The sequence below is a fragment of the Chiloscyllium plagiosum genome, unplaced genomic scaffold, assembly GCF_037043375.1.
Source record: "Chiloscyllium plagiosum isolate Xiang-an unplaced genomic scaffold, Cpla_swu_hap1 HiC_scaffold_3, whole genome shotgun sequence".
In the NCBI taxonomy this organism is placed as follows: Eukaryota; Metazoa; Chordata; class Chondrichthyes; order Orectolobiformes; family Hemiscylliidae; genus Chiloscyllium; species Chiloscyllium plagiosum.
In genome coordinates, this window is record NW_028270141.1 from 57,686,071 (window position 1) to 57,711,684 (window position 25,614).

A 25,614-nucleotide genomic window follows, 5' to 3' on the forward strand; every position below is an offset into this window, starting at 1 on the left:
ACGATCTTCCTACCATACCAGGCAACATCCTGGTAAACCTCCTCTGCACCCATTCCAGCGCCTCCACATCCTTCCTATAGTATGGCAACCAAAACTGCACACAATATTCCAGATGCAGCTGCACCAGAGTCTTATACAACTGCAACATGACCTCAGGACTCCGGAACTCAATTCCTCTACCAATAAAAGCCAGTACGCCATATGCCTTATTCACCACACTATTTACCTGGGTGGCAACTTTCAGAGATCTGTGTACATGGACACCAAGATCCCTCTGCTCATCCACACTACCAAGTATCCAACCATTAGCCCAGTACCCCATCTTCTTGTTACTCTTACCAAAGTGAATCACTTCACACTTACCTACATTGAACTCCATTTGCCACCTTTCTGCCCAGCTCTGCAGCTTATCTATATCCCACTGTAACCTGCCACATCCTTCCTCACTGTCAACAACTCCACCGACTTTCGTATCATCCGCAAACTTGCTCACCCAACCTTCTAGCCCCTCCTCCAGGTCATTTATAAAAATGACAAACAGCAATGGTCCCAAAACAGATCCTTGCGGAACACCGCTAGTAACTGCACTCCAAGATGAACCTTTACCATCAACTACTACCCTCTGCCTTCTTCCAGCCAGCCAATTCCTAATCCAAACCTCCAACTCACCCTCAATGCCATACCTCCATATTTTTTGCAGTAGCCTACCATGGGGAACCTTATCAAATGCCTTACTAAAATCTATATACACCACATCTACCGCTTTACCCTCATCCACCTCCTTAGTCACCTTCTCAAAGAATTCAATAAGGTTTGTGAGGCACGACCTGCCCTTCACAAAACCATGCTGACTATCCTTGATCACATTATTCCTATCCAGATGTTCATAAATCCTATCCCTTACAATTCTCTCTAAGACTTTGCCCACAACAGAAGTGAGACTCACCGGCCTATAGTTTAGCTGACCAATGTAACCAGGAAATTAGAATTTCCTCAGTTGAACACTGACAGAGCTGGCTGGCCACAGCCAGTGTACTATGCACTAGTAAATAAAAGGGTGACTCTGTGATGGGACCCGGCTGAGTTTCTGCTGAAACTCATTTTCATAGCACCAGTTGCAAGATTGCCCGTGAACCAGTTCAATTAGACACTAGATTCAGCACCAGAAACAAATTTTTGCTTTGAAAGTATTTCCAAATTTAGTAAACTATGATAATTTGGTGCATGTGAAATAATTTAGCTAAAAATAGGTTATCAAACAAAAAAAACTAATCAGTGTCAATTTAGCTCCATAGTAATCCGATTTCAAAGTGTCACAACCATCTATGTTGGGATGTAGGAGTCAATTTGCTTAAAAGCTTTTAAAATTGGTGTCCTTGGAACAAAAAAGATTACCTTCATGTTTCGAGCCTCAGTAAAGTCTACATGTAAGAGCAATTTGTGGAATTCCTCCCAAAACTCAAATATGACACATGACTGGTTTTATCTTATTGCTTGCATAAATGTTTTTTGAATCTTTTGAAGAGATCATCCAAAGTGTTATTGCCAAAAATGTATCCACTGATCCTGCTGTAGTTCAGCAATAGTAGATACAATGGAACCACAAAATGAGCCTTTTTGAAGGTTCTCATTTGTTTGTAATGTGGAATACTGACCATTGGTCACAAAAATTAAGCACTCCATTTGAGGAATAAATAATTATAGATAACAAGCGAGGAACAATTGTTCAAATTGTCTAAAATATTAGACAATTTGAAGAGAAAACAATGTTAAATGCTGCTGAAAAGAGAGACATGACATTAACACTTTTCATCTTACACTCATCGGGACAAATGCAAGAACGCCATTTTAAACCATCACAGCAATTTATAATCAAAGAAGATAACTCAGCTTTTTGGTTGGTAAGTGCACTGTAATTGCCCAAGGTATTGCCACGGAATTAGTATAAGAAACTAGGATAGATTTCCTAAGTTCCTAAGTAACTTAAAATGACATAAGGCTTGAGCACATTCCTTTAGTTTGCAGAAAACCTGGGTGTGACTGTGTGTCACTTGAGCATATTATCGTATTTATTAGCAACTCTGGATTCTTCAGTGACTGGAAATGCACAGCAGGTCAGGCAGCATCCGAGGAGCAGGAAAATCAATGTTTCGGAAACCTGATGAAGGGCTCCTGCCCGAGACGTCGATTTTCCTGCTCATTGGATGCTGCCTAACCTGCTGTGCATTTGCAGCACCACTCTAATCTTGACTCTAATCTCCAGCATCTGCAGTCCTCATTTTCACCTATTCTTCAGTGACTGTTCTTCAAAACCAAATCTAACAATAGAGGTTTTGTTTGCAGTTTTGCAAGTATGAGTTGGTTGAATATGGTCTGTACACAACCTGTTACAAACAAGTGGAAGTACACATGGATTTGAGCAGCAAATCATTCGAATGCATGGCCTATGTACACATCACACAACTACTGAAGTCTTAAATTACTTTTTTGTTAGTGCAGTGGGTATGACGTTTGTATATTTTACCAGAACAGATATTAAGATTTATGAGGATTTACTACTTTCCTCTCTGCTAGCATCTACTATACAAGGATCAGAACAGAAGCATTGATAATATTTCAATCAAATCATCGGACAGTGATGCCAGTGACGTCTCAGCCATTTCCCGAACCAGCAGTGCCTCACGCCTCAGCAGCACAAGCTACATGTCCGTACAGTCAGAGCGGCCAAGGGGCAGTCGGAAAATCAGGTGAGTTTCACCTTTAGATATTGTATAATATATTTTCTGCAGCTTTATATTTCATACACAATGATATTACGCCTCACTTATTTGATATTGCTGCTGGGTTTGCTAGAGGTTGTTGATCTGAACAATATTACACTCCATTGTTCAGCAGCAGTTCAATATTGTGCCAATGGTTGAAAGTTTTCTTTTCATTACATGTTGATGTATAGGAGTCCAATTCAAACATTTCCTTGATTTTGCATTATGAGTCACGGGCATTAAGCTGTGTTTAAACTTATTGGCTTTTCTCTGAGTTTTGCGGATAAAGTTAGAGCAATATACAATTTATAATGGGTAAGTAGAAGAAGTTGTTTTACAATCAACCAGTGAAGTGAGTTGTTTGTCACATTTTGCTTAATTAGTTAGGTTCCATTTAAGTTGTTTTGATTTTATTTTGCATGCTGTAATTGTGAAGAAGGTCGAAATCCTTAGAAAACAGCAGGGATGTGGCAAACAAAAAAAAGAGGAGGATATCGTGGGTGTTAGTAGAAGAGGGAAAGAGAGAGACGGGGCATACTGAAAGGAAGCCAGGAACAGAAGATCTGAGAAGGGGACGACATTCAGCTTCTGGTGACTTGAGGTAAAGCTCAGCTGCCTCTTTCCTGATATCTCCCATAGTTCCTTCAAAGCAATGCCCCCTGTTTAGTCATTCCCAGTCTCTCTAGATGCTTTATGTCATAATGCAGCAGACTTGTCCATTTTATCTCACTCAGCAGGTTACAGAAATATAAGGTTTGGCACAATAATAATTGTGAGCTTAAATAAATTCAAAGCAGCAAATTGATAATTTAGGTACAAGACTAATTAATATAAATGGTTATGAAAAATTACCAAGGAATGTTTGACCCAAATAGATCTATTGATATTTTCATTACCAAGCAGAGCCAGGGAAAGATAGGCTTGTTCAAGTTCTGGTCACAAGAGGAAGGCTTGGGATCGGGGTATTTCGCAAAGTTAGGTTTAATTAACACAAATCATATATTCCTGTCATCTGTCACAGACTCAAATTGACTTTCACACACTTGGGCAAAATGGGCATCAGAAGCAGTTGCCTTTCAGCCTGTTTTTATTTTGTCCTCTCCCAACCTGCTCTTTGGATTGTTGTTTTTGGAGGAGGGAGAGGAAAGCTGAGAGTGCATCTAGCTCATACCCTCCCTCTCTCCTACACACTCTCTCCCCATCACCACCCCCACCACACCCTCCCCCTCAATCCCTGTCCCACCCATTCCCTCCAACCTCACACCTACTTCCCCCTCACTCACTCAGCCTCACACAAACTCTCCCAGTCACTCCCATTTTCTCTCAATACTCACTCATTCTATCCCCATCTCTATCATTCTAATTTTCTTTCACACATGAGCATGAAATAGTATCTGTATGTATGAAATTAGGGAATAGCAAAGTCAGAAAACACTGGTGGTAACATTTTATAGATCCCCTCTACAGTTGGCCAGGGTATTAAAATTGGAGCTTTGTAACAAGGCAGTTTTGCAAGGTATTTCAATTTTCCTACAGACAGAACAAATAAATTTGGAAATGCAGTCTGGAAGGTAACTTGTTGAATGCTTGTGTGACAATCTCCCATAAATTATTTTGGATTTAGTGTACAACAGGTAAGCAATGCTTTCACTAAAAATCCTCTGGGATAAAGCATACTATAACACTATCTATTCCATATTAAGTTTAAAAGTGATTTATTCCAGTGCCAGATAATATACTTGAGGTTTTAATATCAAGGCATTGCTTAATGAGTTGCCAGCACGGGACTGTTCAGTGAACGGAATTTGTCAGAGCTTGGACACTGATGTATTTGAAAAAAATATGGATATTGAGATAAAAAGAGAATTTGGTGCCAAAAAGAAATCAACTTTATTGAAGGGAATTCCAAAACCATTTGGGAGGCAGTGACAAATAAAATAGGTACAAAGATCTTAAGAAGTATAATGTACCTGACAGAGAAGACTAAATAGTCATTTGTACAGAAATATATCAACAGCATCTGTGTGCGTGTACAATATGTCAAAAATGGCATTCAGAAAGGTTTATCACATTTTTCAATAATGTAATTGTTGTTTGAGGATAGTTACTCCAAATATCTGTCCGTTGTTACACTCTCAGTCCTGAGTCACAATCAAAGTCATAAGGAACAGCAACAAACCCTTCGGTCCAACCAGCCCATACTGAACACAATCCCAAACTCAACTAGTTACACCTACTTGCTCCTGGTCCATATCTGTCCAAGCCTTTCCTATTCATGTACTTATCCAATATCTTTTAAATATTGTAATTGTACCCACATCCATCACTTTCTCAGGACGTTCATCCCACAGACGAGGCACCCTCTGTGTAAAACATTTGTTCCTCATGTCTTTTTAAAATCTTTTTCATTTCTCCTTAAACATGCCCCCTAGTCTTGAAGTACCCCCTTCTCGGGAAAAGCCAACTACCGTTACCTCTACCTATATCCTGCATGATTTTATAAACTTTTATAAAGTGTCCTCTCAACCTCCTACGCTCTAGTGAGTAATGTCCCAGCCCATCCAGCCTTGCTTTATAACAAACCTTCCATACCTGGCAACATCCTGGTAAATCTTTTCTGGACTGTCTCCAGCTTAATTATATCCTTCCTATAACTGGGCAACCAGAACTGAACACTGTATTCCGGAAGAGGCCTCACCAGTGTCCCATACAACCTCAACATGACTTCCGAACTCCTATACTCAAAGGACTGAGCAAGGGTACCAAATAGCTTTTTAAGCACTCTGCACATATGTAATGCGAACTGCAAAGAATTATGTACCTGCACTCTAGATCTCAAGGCCCTACCATTAATTGTAAAAGCCTTATCCTTTTTTATTGTATCAAAATGCAATACCTCGTATTTATCACTCACAACTCCATCTGCCATTTTTCAACCCATTTGATTCCGATTCCTTGGTATTCTTAGAAAACCTTTTTCACTGTATATTATGCCACTAATTTTGGTGTCATATGCAAACTTATTAACCAGGCCTTCTATATTCTCAACCAAATAATTTATATAAGTGACAAACAAAAGTGTTGTTTCCACAAAGCTTCCAAAAATAAAATGTTTTGGAAAACTTTTATTTTTTTCTTCTCACCAGTGCTCCTACTGGAGGTCTCCCAGTTGCCAAACCTGAAGTAATGTTGGCTTTGCATACTGGTCCATCAGTTTATACCTATCATCCATTCTTTTATTGCAATAAATAGCTGCATATTGACAAGCACTGAACCCTCTGGGGTTGGACACCACTCCACACACCATACAGGACCACCTACAAAGAACTTTACATCCCAACAATCTTTATGAGCAAGTAGTGACTGGAACTGTCTCAGTCTCTGAATGTTCTGGCTTTAGCGAGTCTCAATCCAGGAATTGAATGCAAAAGTCAGGGGAAGTGCGAGGGAGTAATGCACTATTGCTGGAGTGTTGGATGCAACATTATACTCAAGCCCCATCCGTCCATTGGGTTGACAAAATGAATATGATGTTGCTTTAAAGAGAATCAGGGAAGTTATCCCTGGTTAATTATTGATTTATTCTTACATTAACATCACAAAAATAAATTAGCTGCTCATTTTCACCTTTCTGTTTGTGGGATCTGGCTGTGTGTAAATTGGCGAGTGCATATCCTACATTGCATCAGTGACTAAACTCCAAAAGTACTTTCTTCACTGTAAAGCACTTCCAAACATCCAGTGAAAGATGCTGTATTAATGTCAGTGTTATTTTTCTTGTGTTTACTTTTTGTGAATGACAGTGTTCATTGTGAAGGTTTAGACTAAAGACATGGTATGATGAGGCTGTCACTTTAACAAGGTTATTTTGTCCTTGTTTTTGCTAAAGACACGTCGTAAAGGCAGGGGTGACAAAATGTCTGGAAAACCTCTAGTTTAACAATGGCAGGGGAATGGCCAGTTCTCCCAGTTCAGGTTTTAGATTCAAATCCACATCATAGGAATGTAGAAACATTTGGGCGGCACGGTGGCACAGTGGTTAGCACTGCTGCCTCACAGCGCCAGAGACCCGGGTTCAATTCCCGCCTCAGGCGACTGACTGTGGAGTTTGCACGTTCTCCCCGTGTCTGCGGGGGTTTCCTCCGGGTGCTCCGGTTTCCTCCCACGGTCCAAAGATGTGCAGGTCAGGTGAATTGGCCATGCTAAATTGCCCGTAGTGTTAGGTAAGGGGTAAATGTAGGGGTATGGGTGGGTTGCGCTTCGGAGGGTCGGTGTGGACTTGTTGGGCCGAAGGGCCTGTTTCCACACTGTAAGTAATCTAAACATTATCAGATGATTATAGATTAGTAATCCAATGACGCTACCGCTTTGCCGCTGCCTTCCACCTTGAGAACATCAAAAGATGTAGTGGCCAGATTTCCATCTGACCTTCTAGTATGGAAACACCCCTATCATGTTCCTTTGCAGCTCAGTGTCCATTTTTGTTTGAGAATAATCTTGTGAAAAGCTTGGGACATTTTAGTCTGTAAAAGGTGCTATTGAAATGCAAGTGGTTGTTACAATTGACAACAGAGAGACATTTCACAACCTAAAACCTGTTAATCATTAGTGTTGGATTGCTGTGAGGTAAGAACATGCTTCCCTCCCCATGCCTTCAGATAAGTACCCCCAGTGTTCTTTTTCCAAACAAGTTGTATGATTTTTTTCAGCCTGGGCTCAAATATTTCCTATGTTGCAATATATTTCTCATTTTGGGGTTGAACAAAACCTGCTAATATGAGCAGCATTTTGTTGGAAGTTATCTAGATTTCTGTGCATGTGGATTATCTTTTCAAATTAGGGTGGTACAGTGGCTCAGTGGTTAGCTGTGCTGCCTCATAGAACGAGGGACAATTACACCTTTGGGCGACCACCTGTGTGGAATTTACACATTCTCACTGTGTCTGCTTGGATTTCCTCGGGGTGCACTGATTTCCTTCTACAGTGCAAGAATGTGCAGGTTATGTGGATTAGCCCTGCTAAATTGATTATAGTATCCAGGGATATGCAGGTTAGTTGGACTAGCTATGAAAAATGTGGGGTTATGGGGATAGGTCTAAGTGGAATGATTGTCGGAGGGTTGGTGTGGACTTGATGGGCAAATGTATCCACACTGTAGGGATTCTACAAAAGCCTCATTAATCCTTTTAAAATGATGTTCAACTGCCATCATTCAGCCAGTTTATGTCAATTTTGTTACATTAATTTTATTTGCATTTAAGCTTTGTTTTTATTCATTTTGTTAAGCTTCATTTCCCTTTCCCCACTTGAACCCTTTTTTGTTGCTCACATGTGTGTTAATTTTCCTGTTTGTATTGTTTTTATTTTCTTTTACCTTTGCCCTTCTCCGTTGTTTTGTGTTTTAGTTCATCATGCATTCGTGAGTTTCTGTGTCTCAGCTGTGTGAATGGGGAGGATGAGGATGAACAGAAACCTAAACCTAAGCCTGTGAAACCCAAAAACCTGCCAAACCAACAAACAATTGTTGCAGACCCAGGGCCACTGCCTAAACCATTGAGAAGGAGGCACATGATCTCTCCACATGGAAGAGTTGGTTCCTGGTATACTCTTTAGAGAGAGTTGGAACTATAGTCAGCATGACAATACATGCAGTGATGCATTTTCACAAAAGAGTAAACAAGAATTAATTACTAGACAACATAAAGTACCAAAGCTATTTTGAAAAAAGTCATTGTATCTACAGTTTTGTATTGAAATTTAAATTGTGTAATAAGGAATAATTTTCTTCAAAAAATTCTGAATGTTTATTCATGTGACAAATTTGAGGCTAATGGGGCACTGTCATCTGCTAAGGATCTCTAACAATGCCCTGTGCACAACTAAATGATTTTTGGGATAATGATATTATCATGATATCACCTCCATCTCTTGCTAGAAAATTGTGCCTGTTCATTAACAATCCAGTTGAGCAAATCACGCTGCAAGTGCAGAAATGAGAGAGTGCAGAATAGAGCTAAAAGCTGAGTTTTTGAAAAGATATTCAGAATTTTTGACCCATTCGTTAGGGAACACTATTCCTAAATATAACTAAATCTCCCAAATGCAGCAAGTATCCTTTCAAACAGTGTTAATGTCTTCCTTCAAGCAAACATGTTTTAGATTATCTTTCCAGAGATATTCCCAAAGTATATTAATGTGATTTTTTTTTAAGACTCACTTTTAGGTAGCAAACGGCTCAATGGATAGCACTGCTGCATCACAGTGCTAGGGACTGGGGTTTGATTCCAATCTTTGGTGACTGTCTTCGTGAAGTTGCACCTTCTTGGTACTGCCAGGTGCTGTGGTTTCCTCCTAATTCCAGAGATGTGTGGATGAAGTGGATTGGCCATGTTGAATTGCCCAGTAACATCCAGGGATTAGATTAGATTCCCTACAGTGTGGAAACAGGTCCTTTGGGCCAACCAGTCCACATCAACCCTCCGAAGAGTAAACCACCCCGACCCATTTCCCTCTGACTAACACTATGGGCAATTTAACATGGCCAATTCACCTGACCTAATGTACAAGCTAGATGGATTAACCATGATAAATACGGAGTTACAGGAATAAATGGGGGTGAGATGCTCTTTCGACACAATGAACCAATTGGCCTCTTTCTGCAATGTAGGGATTCTATGATTCCACGTTTTAAAGAAAATTGTAATGGCTTGTTTTTCACTGTTACTTGGAAATTCACTTTTCCACATCTAATATTGTAGAGAAATTTCATGTTTAAATGTAGTTTACATTGCAATTTTGCCTTTGCAATGGAATGCACAATCCATAGCCAAGTTTTATAGTTTTGCAATGCATTGCCATTGCAGTCTGAGGGCCTTTTAATTCACAGTTCACATTTGAAATTCAACTCATTTAAGAGATCCTCCAGACGAGTTGTCAGCATCAAAATCAGAATTTGTTTTAGTTAACTTTTAGCTTTTCTCACCTACACAGATTAACATTTTGAGCTTTCTCCCGTTATACATCATGAAAAAGTCTCAAGTGAATTAAAGGCACTTTATTTAATCTGTTTATTTTGGTCAGTTTTTCTGTTAAGAAAGAAGCTTTTAGCATTGAAATGTGGATCATGTTCTAGTACAGGTACTTGTGTCAGCACTAGGTTTAGCAATGTTAGAGGCAGAGTAAAGTTAGATTCAAACATCATGCCTCTTAATTCAGCTATGTGACGTTGTTGACCCACTCCCGTGTTCCAATCCTGTGGCCTTTTTACTCCACTTGAATTTTTTCTTGTACAAAATCTTCCATTTTACATTTACACTGATTAAAATGAAGGATTTAAAAAAAAACAAATATAATAGATTATATTAGGTTACTTACAGCGTGGAAACAGATCCTTCAGCCCAACAAGTCCACACCGACCCGCCAAAGCGCAACCCACCCAGACCCATTCCCCTACATTTACCCCTTCACCTAACACTATGGGCAATTTAGCATGGCCAATTCACCTAACCTGCATATTTTTGGGAGGGAACTGGTGCAAACTCCACGCAGAGAGTCGCCTGAGGTGGGAATTGAACCCGGGTCTCTGGCGCTATGAGGCAGCAGTGCTAACCACTGTGCCAATAATAAGTAGGAAGTTCTAAGTTATGTTTTCGTATTATTTCACCAACTCTGTTGAAGCAGTGAGGGAGAATATCTTGTGCAGTAGTTCCAATGAATGCAATGGGACCATGTTTTCACACTTGCTGATCTGGATCCACCCAGCCTAAGCAAAGAATTCACCCATTTTCTACCAAAAAGATGTGAATATATTAATTATATTTTCAATGTAAATTTTATTTTAAGCAGAAGTGCAGTTTGACAAAAAATAAATGCTGCAGATCCTGGAAATCTAAAATAAAAACAGAAGCACTGAAGATACTCAGCAGGTCAGGCAGTATCTGTCAAGACAAATTACTAACTCTGATGAAACACAAGCATTAACATTCTTTCCTTCCACAAATACTGGCTGAACTGCAAAGAATATCCAGCATTCGTGATGTCTTTCGATCTTTTGTTAAAAGCATCTGATGTTGTGTATCAAACACCTGGAATTCCTTGTTCTCTCCTTCTGTAACATTACTCTTATTGTCCCTACACCCTAGGGACTGCAGCACTTGAAGAAGGTGGCTCAATATCGCCACCTTAGTGGTAATTAAGGATGGTAATTAATGTTAGTCCAGCGGCCAGCATTTGCATTCCATGAATGAATTGAAGAAATGCTAATTAGAATTTGTTTTCAACAGGTGTCATCAGATAAGCAATTTTTTAGCCTGTCTGGAAACATAACAAATACACCTTGCACTCACTAACTTAGAAAGTCCTAATCTTTTTTTGTTTAGGGATTGAAACAATGAGGAGAGATTGCTGATTAATTAATAGAGTCATGGAACAGACAGGTAGGCAATAAAGGATTTGAAACAGAAATTCAAGTAAGAGGATGGAAAAATTAATTTGAAATTGATATTCAACTGAACTAGGTTTGTTAATTTTAGGAGATGTAGGTGTCAAGGCATTTATTACCTATCCCTAATTGTCCTTGATTTGAGTGTCTGCTTAGGCCATTTCAGAGGACAGTAAAAGGTTAATCACATTTCTGTGGTCTGGAATTGATTGTGGGCCAAACCAGATTTCTTTCCCTAAAAGATATTGTAAATCAGCGATAATTCATTGTAGTTTCGTAGTCACCATTGCTGAGACTAGATTACCATTCCCTATTTTCTTCAGTGTAATTGAGTTTAAATTTCACTGGCTGCTGTGGAAATTTTTGAACATATGTTCTCAGTGTGTTAGTCTGATCGTCTGAGTTACTCATTCAGTGTCTAACGCCACTATGCCACCACCTCACCCTTGTTTTCAGTGTTTGTCAATTATTTTGATGTGAGTATGTGAACACATTATTAATTGAAGTAAACGAATCTAATCCTACGTGTTGCAGGCAACACTAAGCTGGATAGCAATGTGTGCTGTGAGGAGGAGCAGCATAACTTGGACAAGCTGGCTGAGTGCACAGACACTTGCAAATCCAATTTAATGTGTGAGGTTATCTGTTTTGGTATCAAAAACAGGAAGGCAGATTTTTTTTTTCCTTTCTTTACTTTTTATTTGATGTCTGACCCTCCTGTTCTTTTTTTTTCTTTTTTTTCTCTTTCTTTTGCCCCTACACTACCGCTTAACTGCGGTAGTGCTTATTTTTTCCCCAGCACCCATGTTGTGTGTGTATAGGTGTGAGACACAATGAAAGACACATGGTGCACAAATCTTTATTCAGTTTCCACTACCAGGAAGAAAGGAAACAGGAAAGCAGATTATTATCTGAATTGTGGCAATTTAGGAATAGGTGATGTGCAATGAGACCTGGGTGCCATGATAGAATAGTCAGAAGGTGAGCATGCGGGTGCAGCAGGCAATGAGGAAAGCTAATGGCTTGCTGTTCTTCACAGCGAGGGGATTTGAGTACAGAATAGGGACGTCTTGCTGCAGTTACACAGGGCCTTGATAAGGCCACACCTTGTGTATGTGTGCAGTTGTGCTGTCCCAGTCTGAGGAAGGACATTCTTCGTGTTAAGGGAGTCCAGGGAAGTTTTCACCAGGTTGATTGCCTGGATGGCAGTCCTGATAAAATAAAGAAAGACTGAATCGATTGTATTCACTGGAATTTAGAAGAATGAGGGGGGACATCATAGAAATTTATGATCTTAGAGTTCAGGTGCATGGTTTCATTCACACATTCCAGTTTGTTTACATTCTTCCTAAATTGTTAAAAATCACACAACAGCAGGTTATAGTCCAACAGGTTTAATTATAGTCCAACAGGTCCAATCAGGTGAGCGTCACTCCGAAAGCTAGTGTGTTTCCAATTAAACCTGTTGGACTATAACCTGGTGTTGTGTGATTTTTAACTTTGTACACCCCAGTCCAACACCGGCATCTCCAAATCATTCCTAAATTGTGGTACTCAGAACTGTGTGCAATAGTCCAGATATGGGCCTAACCAGCGTCCTATACCAATTCATTATAAGTTTGAATTGCCTAACCTAAGGGGTTTGCCTGCCTCTTGGAACAAAGTGCCCAGGTAATCTTTCCTCTGACTAATGCAATACAATGGGTCAGGCAGCATCCAGGGAACAGGAGAATCGACGTTTCGGGCATAAGCTCTTCTTCGGGATAAGCCCTTCTCTTCCTCCCTCTACACCATTCCTGAAGAAGGGCTTATGCCCGAAACGTCGATTCTCCTGTTCCCTGGATGCTGCCTGACCTGCTGCGCTTTTCCAGCAACACATTTCCAGCTCTGATCTCCAGCATCTGCAGACCTCACTTTCTCCTAATACAATACAATGTCTACAGCTCAGACTCAAGCTCCTCAACTCCAATCTAAAGTCACTAAGTTGATCACTGTGGGTGACTTTGGCCTCTAGCAGCACTGACATACTGCGACTGTTACCTCTTGTCCATCTGTGTCATAGGGCATTGAAAACTCACTAGGGTTTATGAAGAGAAATCTTCGAGGAGAAAGTGAGGTCTGCAGATGCTGGAGATCAAAGTTGAAACTTTATTGCTGGAACAGCACAGCAGGTCAGGCAGCATCCAGGGAACAGGAGATTCGACGTTTCGGGCACAGGCCCTTCTTCAGGAATGAGCAGAGAGTGTTCAGCAGGAGAAGATAAAAGGTAGGGAGGAGGGACTTGGAGGAGGGGCGTTGGAAATGTGATAGGTGGAAAGAGGTCAAGGTGAGGGTGATAGGTCGGAGTAGGATGGAGGCGGAGAGGTCAAGAAGAAGACTGCAGGTCAGGAAGGCGGTGCCGGGCTGGAGGGATCCGGCTGAGACAAGGTGGGGGGAGGGGGGATGAAGAAACTGGTGAAGTCCAAGTTCATCCCCTGCGGTTGGAGGGTTCCCAGTCGGAAGATAAGACGCTCCTCCTCCGACCGTCGGGTTGTTGTGGTTTGGCGGTGGATGAGTCCAAGTTCATCCCCTGCGGTTGGAGGGTTCCCAGTCGGAAGATAAGACGCTCCTCCTCCGACCGTCGGGTTGTTGTGGTTTGGCGGTGGATGAGTCCAAGTTCATCCCCTGCGGTTGGACTTGGACTCAACACTTGCGCCCACACCTCCCCCCTCACTTCTCTCCAAGGCCCCAAAGGAAACTTCCATATCCGCCACAGATTCACCTGCACCTCCACCCACATCATCTACTGCATCCGCTGCAGCCGGTGTGGCCTCCTCTATATTGGGGAAACAGGCCGCCTACTTGCGGAGCGATTCAGAGAGCACCTCTGGGCCACCCGGACGAACCAACCCAACCAACCTGTAGCACAGCATTTCAACTCCCCCTCCCACTCCACCGAGGATATGCAGGTCATTGGACTCATCCACCGCCAAACCACAACAACCCGACGGTCGGAGGAGGAGCGTCTTATCTTCCGACTGGGAACCCTCCAACCGCAGGGGATGAACTTGGACTTCACCAGTTTCTTCATCCCCCCTCCCCCCACCTTGTCTCAGCCGGATCCCTCCAGCCCGGCACCGCCTTCCTGACCTGCAGTCTTCTTCTTGACCTCTCCGCCTCCATCCTACTCCGACCTATACCCTCACCTTGACCTCTTTCCACCTATCACATTTCCAACGCCCCTCCTCCAAGTCCCTCCTCCCTACCTTTTATCTTCTCCTGCTGAACACTCTCTGCTCATTCCTGAAGAAGGGCCTGTGCCCGAAACGTCGAATCTCCTGTTCCCTGGATGCTGCCTGACCTGCTGTGCTGTTCCAGCAATAAAGTTTCAACTTTATGAAGAGAAACCCTCCATGAAATCTGCCAAAAATGACACACTTCTAATTTCTGGTAGGAGCCTAGGGTTTCCTATTATTTTGCACTGGAATATTGATATCTAGTGTGGAGAACTCCAGAGAAAGGTGCTGCTGCTTGTATTGTCCCAAATTGTGTGGAATGAAAGACCTCAATTCAATTCTTGCTCAAAGCTGAGAAAGCAGCTCCTACTTTTATTAGAAAAAAAGTTAACGCATGTCAACTGGAGGAAAGAAAACTCAGCCAGGATTCTCAGTCCTTATTACTATTTGGTTATCAGTGTTTCCAAGGAAAGTTAAAACCTGAGGGCTGGATAATTGGACCATTCAAAAGCTCCTTTTGTTATAACCTGAGGTGGATATGCTGAGAGGAGGATGCTAAAAGGCTGCAGAATGACTTGGACAAGCTGGCTGAGTGCACAGATACTTGCAAGTGCAATTTAAAGCAGATAAATGAGATTTTATCCACTTTGGTGTCAAAAACAGGAAGGCAGATTATTATCTGAATTGTCATGATTTTGAGATGCCAGTGTTGGACTTAAGTTAAAAATCACACGACACCAGGTTATAGTTCAACAGGTTTATTTAGAAGCACTAGCATTTGGACCGATGTGTTAATGACAATGACCTCTGATGGAGACTGTATTTCTGTGGACATTGTAAAAGCGTGGGCGTTGTCCTGTTGCTTACAGCTTTCTTTGTTGAATAGCTTACTGAAGAAATGGTCTGGGCTTACACATTGAGAATTAGGTAAATTGTCAGTACCTTGTCAATATTAATGACATTTACTGTAGCAGATGCCAAAGCTGTAGAAAAAGGAGATGCAAATCACCAATTTTGGAAGATAAAAGTTGTGATTCATTTTGTAACTGGTCCAAGTACCATGCAAGGAAATTCTGTAGATGGTCGATACTCATCTGCAGCATGAGTCTATTGAATTTGTCGCAATGAGTGAAATTCCTGTTATAAAGAAAGTGAATGTCATTTTTTCAGTGTCATGTTTCTATCATTCTTTCTAAGCAAAAGGTCAATATTTAATATTTGTGCTCACTTTGATTCTTTTAATGGTAATTACAAATCCTGTTTTAATGTATTTAATAATGTGATAATTAACCCTGATTTGTTTAGACAATTGAAAAAGCTTCACATTTTAAGCAATTCTCCATCTCTCATCTAAATACATTGGTCATTTTATTTTTATTCGTTCAGGGGATATGGGCATCGCTGGCTAGGTCAACATTTATTGCCCATCATTAATTACCTGGAGGTTAGTTAAGAGTCAATCACATTGTTATAGACCTGGAGTCACATAAAGGTCAGACTAGGTAAGGATGGTAGTTTCCTTCCCTAAAGGGCATTAGTGAGCCAGATGGGTTTTTGGCACTTGGCAATGGTTTCACAGTCATCATTAGACTCTGAGTTGCACATTTTTCTTATTCAATTCAAATTTCACCATCTGCAATGGTGGAATTCAGGCATGCGTCCCCACAACATTACTGGCTCTTTGGGATAATAGCCTTGCAATAATGCCATAGGCTATTTCATCCCCTGAGTAAGTACCAATGTAAGTAGCAAGCAACCATCACATTGCTTGAATGTTCACAGCGATCGCTGTGCTATTGAGTAGCTACTCCCTTGGAGAGGGTTCACAAAATCCTGGGAATATAGAACTACTTAAAGCTGATCTGCAGCGCAGATAACCTACCTGGCTGAAGCAGGTTATAAAAGTGGTAGGTAAGTGAATTTAGCTTGAAGAACAATCTGCAGTAGATGCTGCACTGGATGCTTTACTAAAGGAGATGTGGTGGAGAAGAGATGTAATCCATGTAAGTGGCCATAGAAATAGCAGATGTATTGGTGATCATTTTCTCAGCATTCTGTAGACTGTGGAAAAGTTCCAATGGGCTGGAGGGAAGCTAAGGAAACCTGACTCCTTAAAAAAAGCGGGAGAGAGAGTATGGGGAATTATTGACCAGTTAACCTGGCATCTGTGGTGGGGAAAATGCTGGAGTCAATTATTAAGGATATAATAAGCATTTAGAAAATGGTGACAGAATCCTGATGATCCCTGATGATGGGCTTATGCCTGAAACATTGATTCTCCTGCTCCTCGGATGCTGCCTGACCTGTTGTGCTTTTCCAGCACCACACTCACGGTATTGGAGGTAATGTGTTGATGGGGATACTGAACTGGTTGGCAGACAAGAAGCAGAGAGTTGGAAGAAACAGGTACTTTTCAGGGTGTCAGGCAGTGATGAATGGGGTGTTGTAGGGTTAAATCCTACACCCCCGCTGTTCACATTGGACGAAGGAATTGAATTTGCAGATGACACTAAGCTGGGTGGCAGAGTGTGCTGTGAGGAGGCTGCTAAGAGGCTGCAGGGTGACATGGACAAATTGGCTGAGTGGACAAATACTTGGCAAATTCAATATAATGTGGATAAATCGACTTTAGTGCCAAAAACTTGAAGGCAGATTATTATCTGAATTGTGGCAGTTTAGGAAAAGGTGAGGTGCAACAAGACCTGGGTGTCATGATGGAACAATTACTGAAGGTTGGCATGCAAGTACAGCAGGCAGTGAGGAAATCTTATGACATGCTGACCTTCATGGTGAGAGAGTTGGAGTATCAGAATAAGGATATCTTGCTGCAGATATGCAGGACCTTAGTGATGCCCCAGCTTGAGTGTTGTGTGCAATTTTGGTCTCCTATTGTACGGGAGGACATTCTTGCCATTGAGAGAGTCCAGCAAAGGTTCACTAGACTGATTCCAGGATGGCAGGACTGATAATATGAAGAAAACTGGATCAACTGGACTTGTTTTCACTGGACTTGGAATTTAGAAGAATGAGGGGGATCTCGTCAAAACATATAAACTCCTGATGGGACTGGATGCTGGAAGAATATTCCTGATGTTGGGAAAGTCCAGCACCGAAATCGCAGTTGAAGAATTCAGACTAAGCCATTCAGTACTGAGATGAGGAAGAATTTCTTCTCTCAGAGTTGTGAACCTGTGAAATTCTCTTCTACAGGAAGCTGTTGGGGGCAGTTTGTTGGATATATTCAAGTGAGAGTTGGATGTGACCCTTGTAGCTAAAGGGATCAAGTAATATGGAGAGAACATGGGAATGGGATCCTGTGATTGCATGATCAGCCATGATCATATTGAATGGTGGTATAGGATCAAAGGGTCAAATGACCTACTGCTGCACCATGTTTCTATGTCCACCACACTGAAAATGTTGGTGTCATCAGCAAACTTACTAACCATAACTCCTACATTCAATTCCAAATCATTTATATAAATGACAAAAAAATGTGTACCCAGCACTGATCCTTGTGGCACACCGTTGGTCACAGACCTCCAGTCCGAAAAGTCATTGCCTGGCATTTAAGGGGTGGAAATGTTACTTGCCATTTGTCCGCCCATATCTAGATGTTGTCCAAGTCTTACTGTACTTGACATGGATAGCTCTAGGTGCAATCATCAATAATATCTGACCTTACGATAATCGTTAATCAGCAGAAGGCTTCCTTGCTCATGTTTGTTCTGATGCGCTGGGACCTCACAAGATCTGAAGACAATGTTGACAACTCCCACAGCAATTTCCTTCCAACTGTATACCCTTTCGTGCTGGTTGGATAAGACATATCCAGGCATGGTGTTGGTGATGCTGAGACATTATGTGTAAGATATTATTCTATGAGAATGACTATGTCAGACTGCTGCTTGACTGGTCTATGAAACAGCTTTCCCAATTTTGTCACTTCTCTCTGGATGTTAGTGAGGAGGAGCTGTTTTTATCATTGTTATTTCAAGTGCCTTGATCGATAGTAGGTGATTTATCCAGTTTCCATTCTTTTTTTCATTTCAAGTGATTGTTACAACTGAGTGTCTTGCCCACCCCGTTCAGAGGACAGTTAAAAGTCAGCCACATTACTGGGTCTGGATTGCATGTAGGCCAGACCAAATAAGGACAGAAGATTTCCTTCCTTGAAGCAGATGGGTTTTAATGATAAATGACAATCATGTTAAGGTCAGCTGTATACTAGCTTTTAATTCCAGATTTATTCATTGAATTAAAATTTCATGATTGATTGTGGAGGTATTTGAATCCATGGTCCCTCAAGTTTTGAAAATTATCTGTCCAGTGACATTGCTGCAAAGCCGCTGCCTTTTCCAAATATGTTGATAATGCTCTGTGAGTGGTTTAAAATATTTCTTGGTGAGTATATTGATGAGTATATACCTGTCAGGCAAATCGAGAGAGGGAGCCATGGTTTACTGAAGAAGGTGAAGCTCTTGGCAAGAGGAAGAAGAAGGCCTATGTGAGGATGAGGCATGAAGGCTCAGTTAGGGTGCTTGACAGTTATAAGTTAGCCAGAAAAGATCTAAAGAGAGGACTAAGTAGAGCTAGGAGGGGACATGAAATTATGTTGGCAGACAGGATCAAGGAAAACCCTAAGGCCTTCTGTAAATATATCAGGAATAAAAGAATGACTAGGGTAAGATTAGGGCTAATTAAAGATAGTAGTGGGAAGTTGTGTGTGGAATCTGAGGACATGGGGAAGCCCTTAATGAATATTTTTTGTCAGTATCCACATTGAAAAAGGGCAATATTAGAGAGAATGCAGAAATATAAGATTAGATGGGATTGCAGTTGAAAAGAGGAGGTTTTAGCAATTTTGGAAGATCTGAAAATAGATAAGAGCACTGGTCCGGATGGGATGTGTCCTCAGATTCTCTGGGAAGCCAGGGAGGAGATTGTGGAGTCTCTGGCTATGACCTTTGTCATTATTGTCGAAAGGAATAGTGTCAGAAGACTGGAGAATAGCAAATGTTGTTCCCTTGTTTATGAAGGGGAGTCAGAACAACCCTGGTAATTAGAGGCCAGTGAGCCTTACTTTGATTGTGGGTAAGATGTTGGAAAAGGTTATAAGAGATAGGATTTACAATCATCTGGAAAGGAGTACGTTGATTAGAGATAGTCAACATGGTTTTGTGAAGGGTAGGTCATGCCTCACTAATCTTATTGAGTTCTTCAAGAAGGTGACAAAACAAGTGGATGAAGGTAAAGCGGTTAATGTGGCATATGTGGATTTCAGTAAGGTGTTTGATAAGGTTCCACATGGTAAGCTATTGCACAAAATATGGAGTTTCGGGATTGAAGGTGATTTAGCGGTTTGGATCAGAAATTGGCTAGCTGAAAGAAGGCAGAGTGTGGTGATTGATGAAAACGTTCATCCTGGGGCTCAGTTACCAGTGTTGTGCTGCAAGGATCTGTTTTGGGCCACTGCTGTTTGCCATTTTTATGCATGATCTGGATATGGGCATAGAAGGATGGGATAGTAAATTTCCGAATGACACTAAGGTCAGTAGAATTGCGGATAGTGCCGAAGGATGTTGTGGGTTACAGAGGACATAGATAAGATGCAGAGCTGGGCTGAGAAGTGGCAAATGGAGTTTAATGTGGAAAAGTGTGAGATAGTTCACTTCAGAAGAAGTAGCAATATTGCAGAGTAATGGGTGAATGGTAAAGCTTTTGGCAGTGTAGATGAACAGAGAGATCTCTGTGTCCAGGTGCATAAATCCCTGAAAGTTGCTACCCAGGTTGATAGGGTTGTTCAGAAAGCGTACAATGTGTTGTCACTTATTGGTAAGGGGATTGAGTTTCGGAACCACGAGGTCATGCTTCAGCTGTACAAGACACTAGTACGTCCGCACCTGGAATATTGCGTACAGTTCTGGTCAACACATTTAGGGCAGCATGGTAGCTCAGTGGTTAGCACTGCTGCCTCACAGCGCCAGTGTCCCAGGTTCAATTCCAGCCTCGTGCAACTGTCTGTGTGGAGTTTGCACAATCTCCCTGTATCTGCGTGGGTTTCCTCCAGGTGCTCCGGTTTCCTCCCACAGTCCAAACATGTGCACGTCAAGTGAATTGGCTATCCTAAATTACCCATAGTGTTAGGTGCATTAGTCAGAGGGAAATGGGTCTGGGTGAGTTACTCTTTGGAGGGTCGGTGTGGACTGGTTGGGCTGAAGGGCCTGTTTCCACACTGTAAGGAATCTAATCTAATCTAACTTAATTACAGGAAGGATGTGAAAGCTTTGGAAAGGGCTCAGAGGAGATTTTCCAGGACATTGCCTGGTATGGAAGGAAGGTCTTACAAGGAAAGGCTGAGGGAACTGAAGCTGTTTTTGTCGGAGAGAAGAAGTTTGAGACTTGACTTAATCGAGACATATAAGATAACCAGAGGGTTCGATAGGGTGGACAGTAAAAGCCTTTCTCCTCAGATAGTGAAGGCTAACACGTGGGGACATAGCTTTAAATTGAGAGGTGATAGATTTAGGACAGATATCGGGAGTAGTTTCTTTAGTAGAGGCGTGGAATGGCCTGCCTGCAAACGTAGTAGACTTGCCGAAGTTAAGGACATTTAAATGGGCATTGGACATATATATGGATAAGAGTGGCACGGTGTAGGTTAGATGGGCATCAGATTAATTTCACAAGTCGGCGCAACATCAAGAGCCGAATGGCCTGTAGCATTCTATGTTCTTATGTAAAAATGTCTATGAAGATTTGAAGCAGCTGTTGAAGGTTTTGCTGAACTAGCGTCACATTGTGTCAACCTCAAAATCAAATGAAGGCTCCAGGAATTCCAGAGAATGTAGGAAATGTCAAGGAGAATCAGTACGATTGATGCCATCTGGAATAGTGAGAAAGCACTAATGGAGAAAACCTGACAGTGGAAAATATTATTTTTTTTATTTGGTTGATACAAGAGTTTTTAAAGCAGTTTGCAATGATAGGTGAATAGCTCATGATATACTTGTAAATAATGATGATTACAATCAATAAGTCATTATTCAAAGTTGATCATGCACGATTTTGCAGTAAAGAAGGCATACAAGATTGCAAGTCATCACAAATTATTGGATGATTTAAGATGTTGGTTTCAGGGAAAATCGGTACAGTGCAGTCAATACCCCAAGAGTTTCAGTGAAAATCTGTATTCACAATGGGTCATTATGATTCACAACTCAGTCCAGCAGGTATTTAATAGTCTACCATGAGTTTGAATAATGAGCCTTCTGTTCCTGTAATACCTTATTTGTCTCAGCAGGGGAAGAAATGAAAGTCTGGTGTCCCACTCCTGCATACAAATACATGTTCTCAGAGATTTTTAAAATTTAAAATTGCTTCCTTACATTTTCTTTCAGTGTCAATCTACCTTTCTCTTAATCACACCTTTCTCCCTTTAATTCTTTTCTAGATCAAATTTGACTTGTATTCCTTCTGTTTCCTTTTCTGTCTTGTTTGATTCTCAATCTGGATGTTTAAGGACATGGACTGCTGGTCCCAGTTAGATCCATTCCCATTTGCAAAGTTAAGCTTGCACTTTCAGCTTTTTGTGGTGTAAGTGTTTTTGGAGCAAAACTTTAGGGAAATATCTCAACAGAAACTCTTTCTTTTTCATTTAACTTCACATTTATGCATCAAAACAGCATTTCAGTGCTCAGATTTCTTGCATTTAATTGTAGGGGACCATCATTTTCAAATCATTGCTGATGTGTTAGTCTCACCTTTCTATAAATCTGAAATTCTGTTTAGTCTAATGGCTGCAGACATGAGAGACTTTAGGTATGCCATGAGACTGGAGAAACAGGCACTGTTCTCCTTAGCACAAAGATATTATTGAAAAATTTGAAGAAAGATGTTAAAAATCATGAGTTGTTGTGATTGGACGAAGAATGTGAAACTGTCCAGAGTGATACAACAAAGAGATTTGTGTTAATTAATTAATGAAGAGACACAATGTGAGAAAGGACAGTAGTACACATTGAGGTCTGATCTAGAATCAATTGCCTGAAAGTGTGATAGAAAGAAATTCAATAATAATTTTCAAAAGAGAGTTTGATATTGCTTTTAAAAGAAAAAAAAAGGAAAGAATAGAGAGTGCTCTGAGTTGGTTTTGTGAACCAGCAGAGACATGATGGTCTGATTAGCATCATTCTATGTTTAATTATTCTACAACTACTCGGTCGTTCTCTTTAGATCAAAGCTACAGAGTGGGATATCCTATTCTAGCACCAGACTGTGCCAGTTAGAGAAACTCAGGGAACATGTTTAACAAAACCTATATCTGCATTGCAAGATATACAAGAGTTACCCAACTCTATGATGTTCCTTATTTTTGATTCTTTGCCTTGCCTGGATAGGGAATAAACATTATGATTCAATGTAAGGTTTCCCCTCTTGTGAATTTAAGAAGTTAAATCACTAATACGATCTCCAGGTGGATTCCAAGATTGGCATGAGTTTCTTTTTTTTAATCATGATAAATTACATCATACTGTGAATCCAATGAAACACACACTATTCAGCAATTGTCTTTATGTTACAAGTGCTCCATCAATTCAGCTTTGCATCCTTATTTCTAGTTTCAATGCTTATGGAGAACATTGCCTAGTCTGATGAATCTTAAAAGGAATCAATGAGAAATTGAACTAATTTTTGGTCAAATGGTTGGTGGGGGGCGTGGACCGAACAAGGGAGTCGCCGAGGGAATGTTCTCTCCGGAACGCATTCCTTCCACATTCCTTGTTGGGTCCATGTCCCCCCAACCAACTATCCTCCATTCCTGGCACCTTTCCCTGCCACTGCAAGAAATGTAAAACTGGCACCCACACCTCCCCCCCCCCACCTCCATCCAAGGCCCCAAATGATTTTACACATCCAACAGAGATTTCACACAAGTCACCTACTATGTCTGTTGCTCCCGATGTGGTCTCCTTTATTTGTGGAGAGAGGACGTCGACTTGAAGAACGTTTAAGAGAACATCTCTGGGACAATGGAGTAAACAATCCCACTGCCCAGTGGCCGAACACTTTAACTCTCCCACCCACTCCGCCAAGGACATGCAAGTTCTGGACCTCCTACACTGCCAAACCCTAACCACATAATGCCTGGAGGAAGAACTCCTGCCGATTTGGGACCCTCCAACCACATGGGATCAATGTGCAATTCACCAATTTCCTCATTTCCTTCCCCCCCTCCCATCTTATCCCAGATCTAACATAGAACATAGAAGAATACAGCCCTTCGGCCCTCGATGTTGCGCCGATCCAAGCCCACCTAACCTACATTAGCCCACTATCCTCCATATGCCTATCCAATGCCCACTTAAATGCCCATAATGAGGGAGAGTCCACCATTGCTACTGGCAGGGCATTCCATGAACTCACGACTCGCTGAGTAAAGAACCTACCCCTAACATCTGTCCTATACCTACCCCCCCTTAATTTAAAGCTATGCCCCCTTGTAATAGCTGACTCCATACGTGGAAAAAGATTCTCACTGTCGACCCTATCTAAACCCCTTATCATCTTGTACACCTCTATCAAGTCACCCCTAAACCTTCTTTTCTCCAATGAAAACAACCCCAAGTGCCTCAGCCTTTCCTCATACGATCTTTCTACCATACCAGGCAACATCCTGGTTAACCTCCTCTGCACCCGTTCCAGTGCCTCCACATCCTTCCTATAGTATGGCGACCAAAACTGCACACAATACTCCAGATGTGGCCGCACCAGAGTCTTATACAACTGCAACATGACCTCAGTACTCCGGAACTCAATTCCTCTACCAATAAAAACCTTCCACCTTGGCACCAACCTCTTGAACTGTCCCACCTGTCTGCCTTCCTTCCCACCTATCCACTCCATCCTATTCTCTGATCTATCACCTTCACCCCCATCTTCATCTACCTATTGCAATCCCAGCTACCTTCTCCCCTGCCCCACTGACTCCCACTTATCTCTCAGCCCCCTTCGGCCACAAGCCTCATTCCTGATCAAGGGCTTATACTCGAAACGCCAATTTTCCTGCTCCTCGGATGCTGCCTGACTGGCTATGCTTTTCCAGCACCACACTCTTCGGCTCTGATCTCCAGCATCTGCCCTCCTCTCTCTCTCCTAACAAACTGAGAGTAACTAACTCACTCAGTATAACCTGGGATCAAACCTAGATGCAGCCGCATCTGTGTGGCTTCAGGACAGAATGAGCAGCATTCCTTTCATTTGTCAACTAGGTGTACTGCAGATTTAATGACACTCTGAATCAAGACTTTAGTTCAGTTAGAACTCTGTCCCATCGCTCTCTGTTTGTAAGAAATCTCAAAAAATCTGACACAGAAGAAATCAAGATTCATAGAACTATGAGGTAATTTTTTTCATTGGCAATTTCTTTTTATTCTCAAACAGCAGGATTATCGTTTAAAGTAAACTGTACCAAGTTATTTTCAATCTGTTTTCTTCCCTTTCCATGTTTTTCCGTGATGCATTGGTTGTGAAAATAAAGTGCGTTTACCTCTAAAATGCAAAGCAGACAAATGGGAACATCCAGGCGAAATATTATGAAGAGCACAAGTGTCAGTGAGGAGATGTATTGTCTGGAAAATAATGATGGCAGTCAGTCGGATACTGCTGTGGGAACAATAGGATCAGGGGGCAAGAAGCGAAGATCAAGTTTGGGTGCCAAAATGGTGGCCATTGTCGGATTGACAAGGAGAAGTAGGAGCACATCTCAGCTCAGCCAGACCGGTGAGTTTTAAGTTTGTGGTTACATTGTTTCCAGCTTGTAAGTGTTGTTACAAATTGTAGTGTTTTATTCGCCTATATACACGTTTTGATAACACAATGAATGCCTGCTTTCAGTTGAGTTTATATGAAATATTGAGTAAGGCCCCTTCTGAATACTGAGTTATATGTGTAGAGTGACTATTAACTTTACAACGGAACCACTCCACTTGTAAAATGGAAATAGGGTCGTCAAATGTCATCTTTGGGGCAGGGCAAGGTGAAAACCACTGTGTAAATTCTCATTTGATTACCTGATGCAATTAGAACTAAGAACAATACAGTACAAGAACAGGCCATTTGGTCCTCCAAGCCTGCATCGACACATTTTGCCCTTCGATACTAAAACTGTCATCACTTACAGGATCTGTTCCTTCCT

The 25,614-nt window shown here is 41.4% G+C and overlaps 1 protein-coding gene across 25 annotated transcripts in view; it reads left to right on the top strand.

Annotated features, from left to right (window-relative positions):
- Positions 1–25,614, top strand: part of rims1a (regulating synaptic membrane exocytosis 1a) — an 857,383-nt gene that overhangs the window by 704,655 nt on the left and 127,114 nt on the right. For 20 of the 25 annotated variants that reach the window (XR_015753101.1, XR_015753102.1, XM_087979575.1 and 17 more), the window contains 3 exons: positions 2,575–2,747; positions 3,199–3,363; positions 24,958–25,199. Coding sequence is in view for 23 of the 25 variants with exons in the window: in XM_087979575.1 (XP_087835701.1) it covers positions 2,575–2,747; positions 3,199–3,363; positions 24,958–25,199 (580 nt within the window). In the remaining 2 variants the exon portion in view is untranslated. The remainder of the gene's footprint in view (positions 1–2,574; positions 2,748–3,198; positions 3,364–24,957; positions 25,200–25,614) is intronic. The other 5 variants (XM_087979654.1, XM_087979662.1, XM_087979721.1 and 2 more) reach the window with 2 other exon arrangements.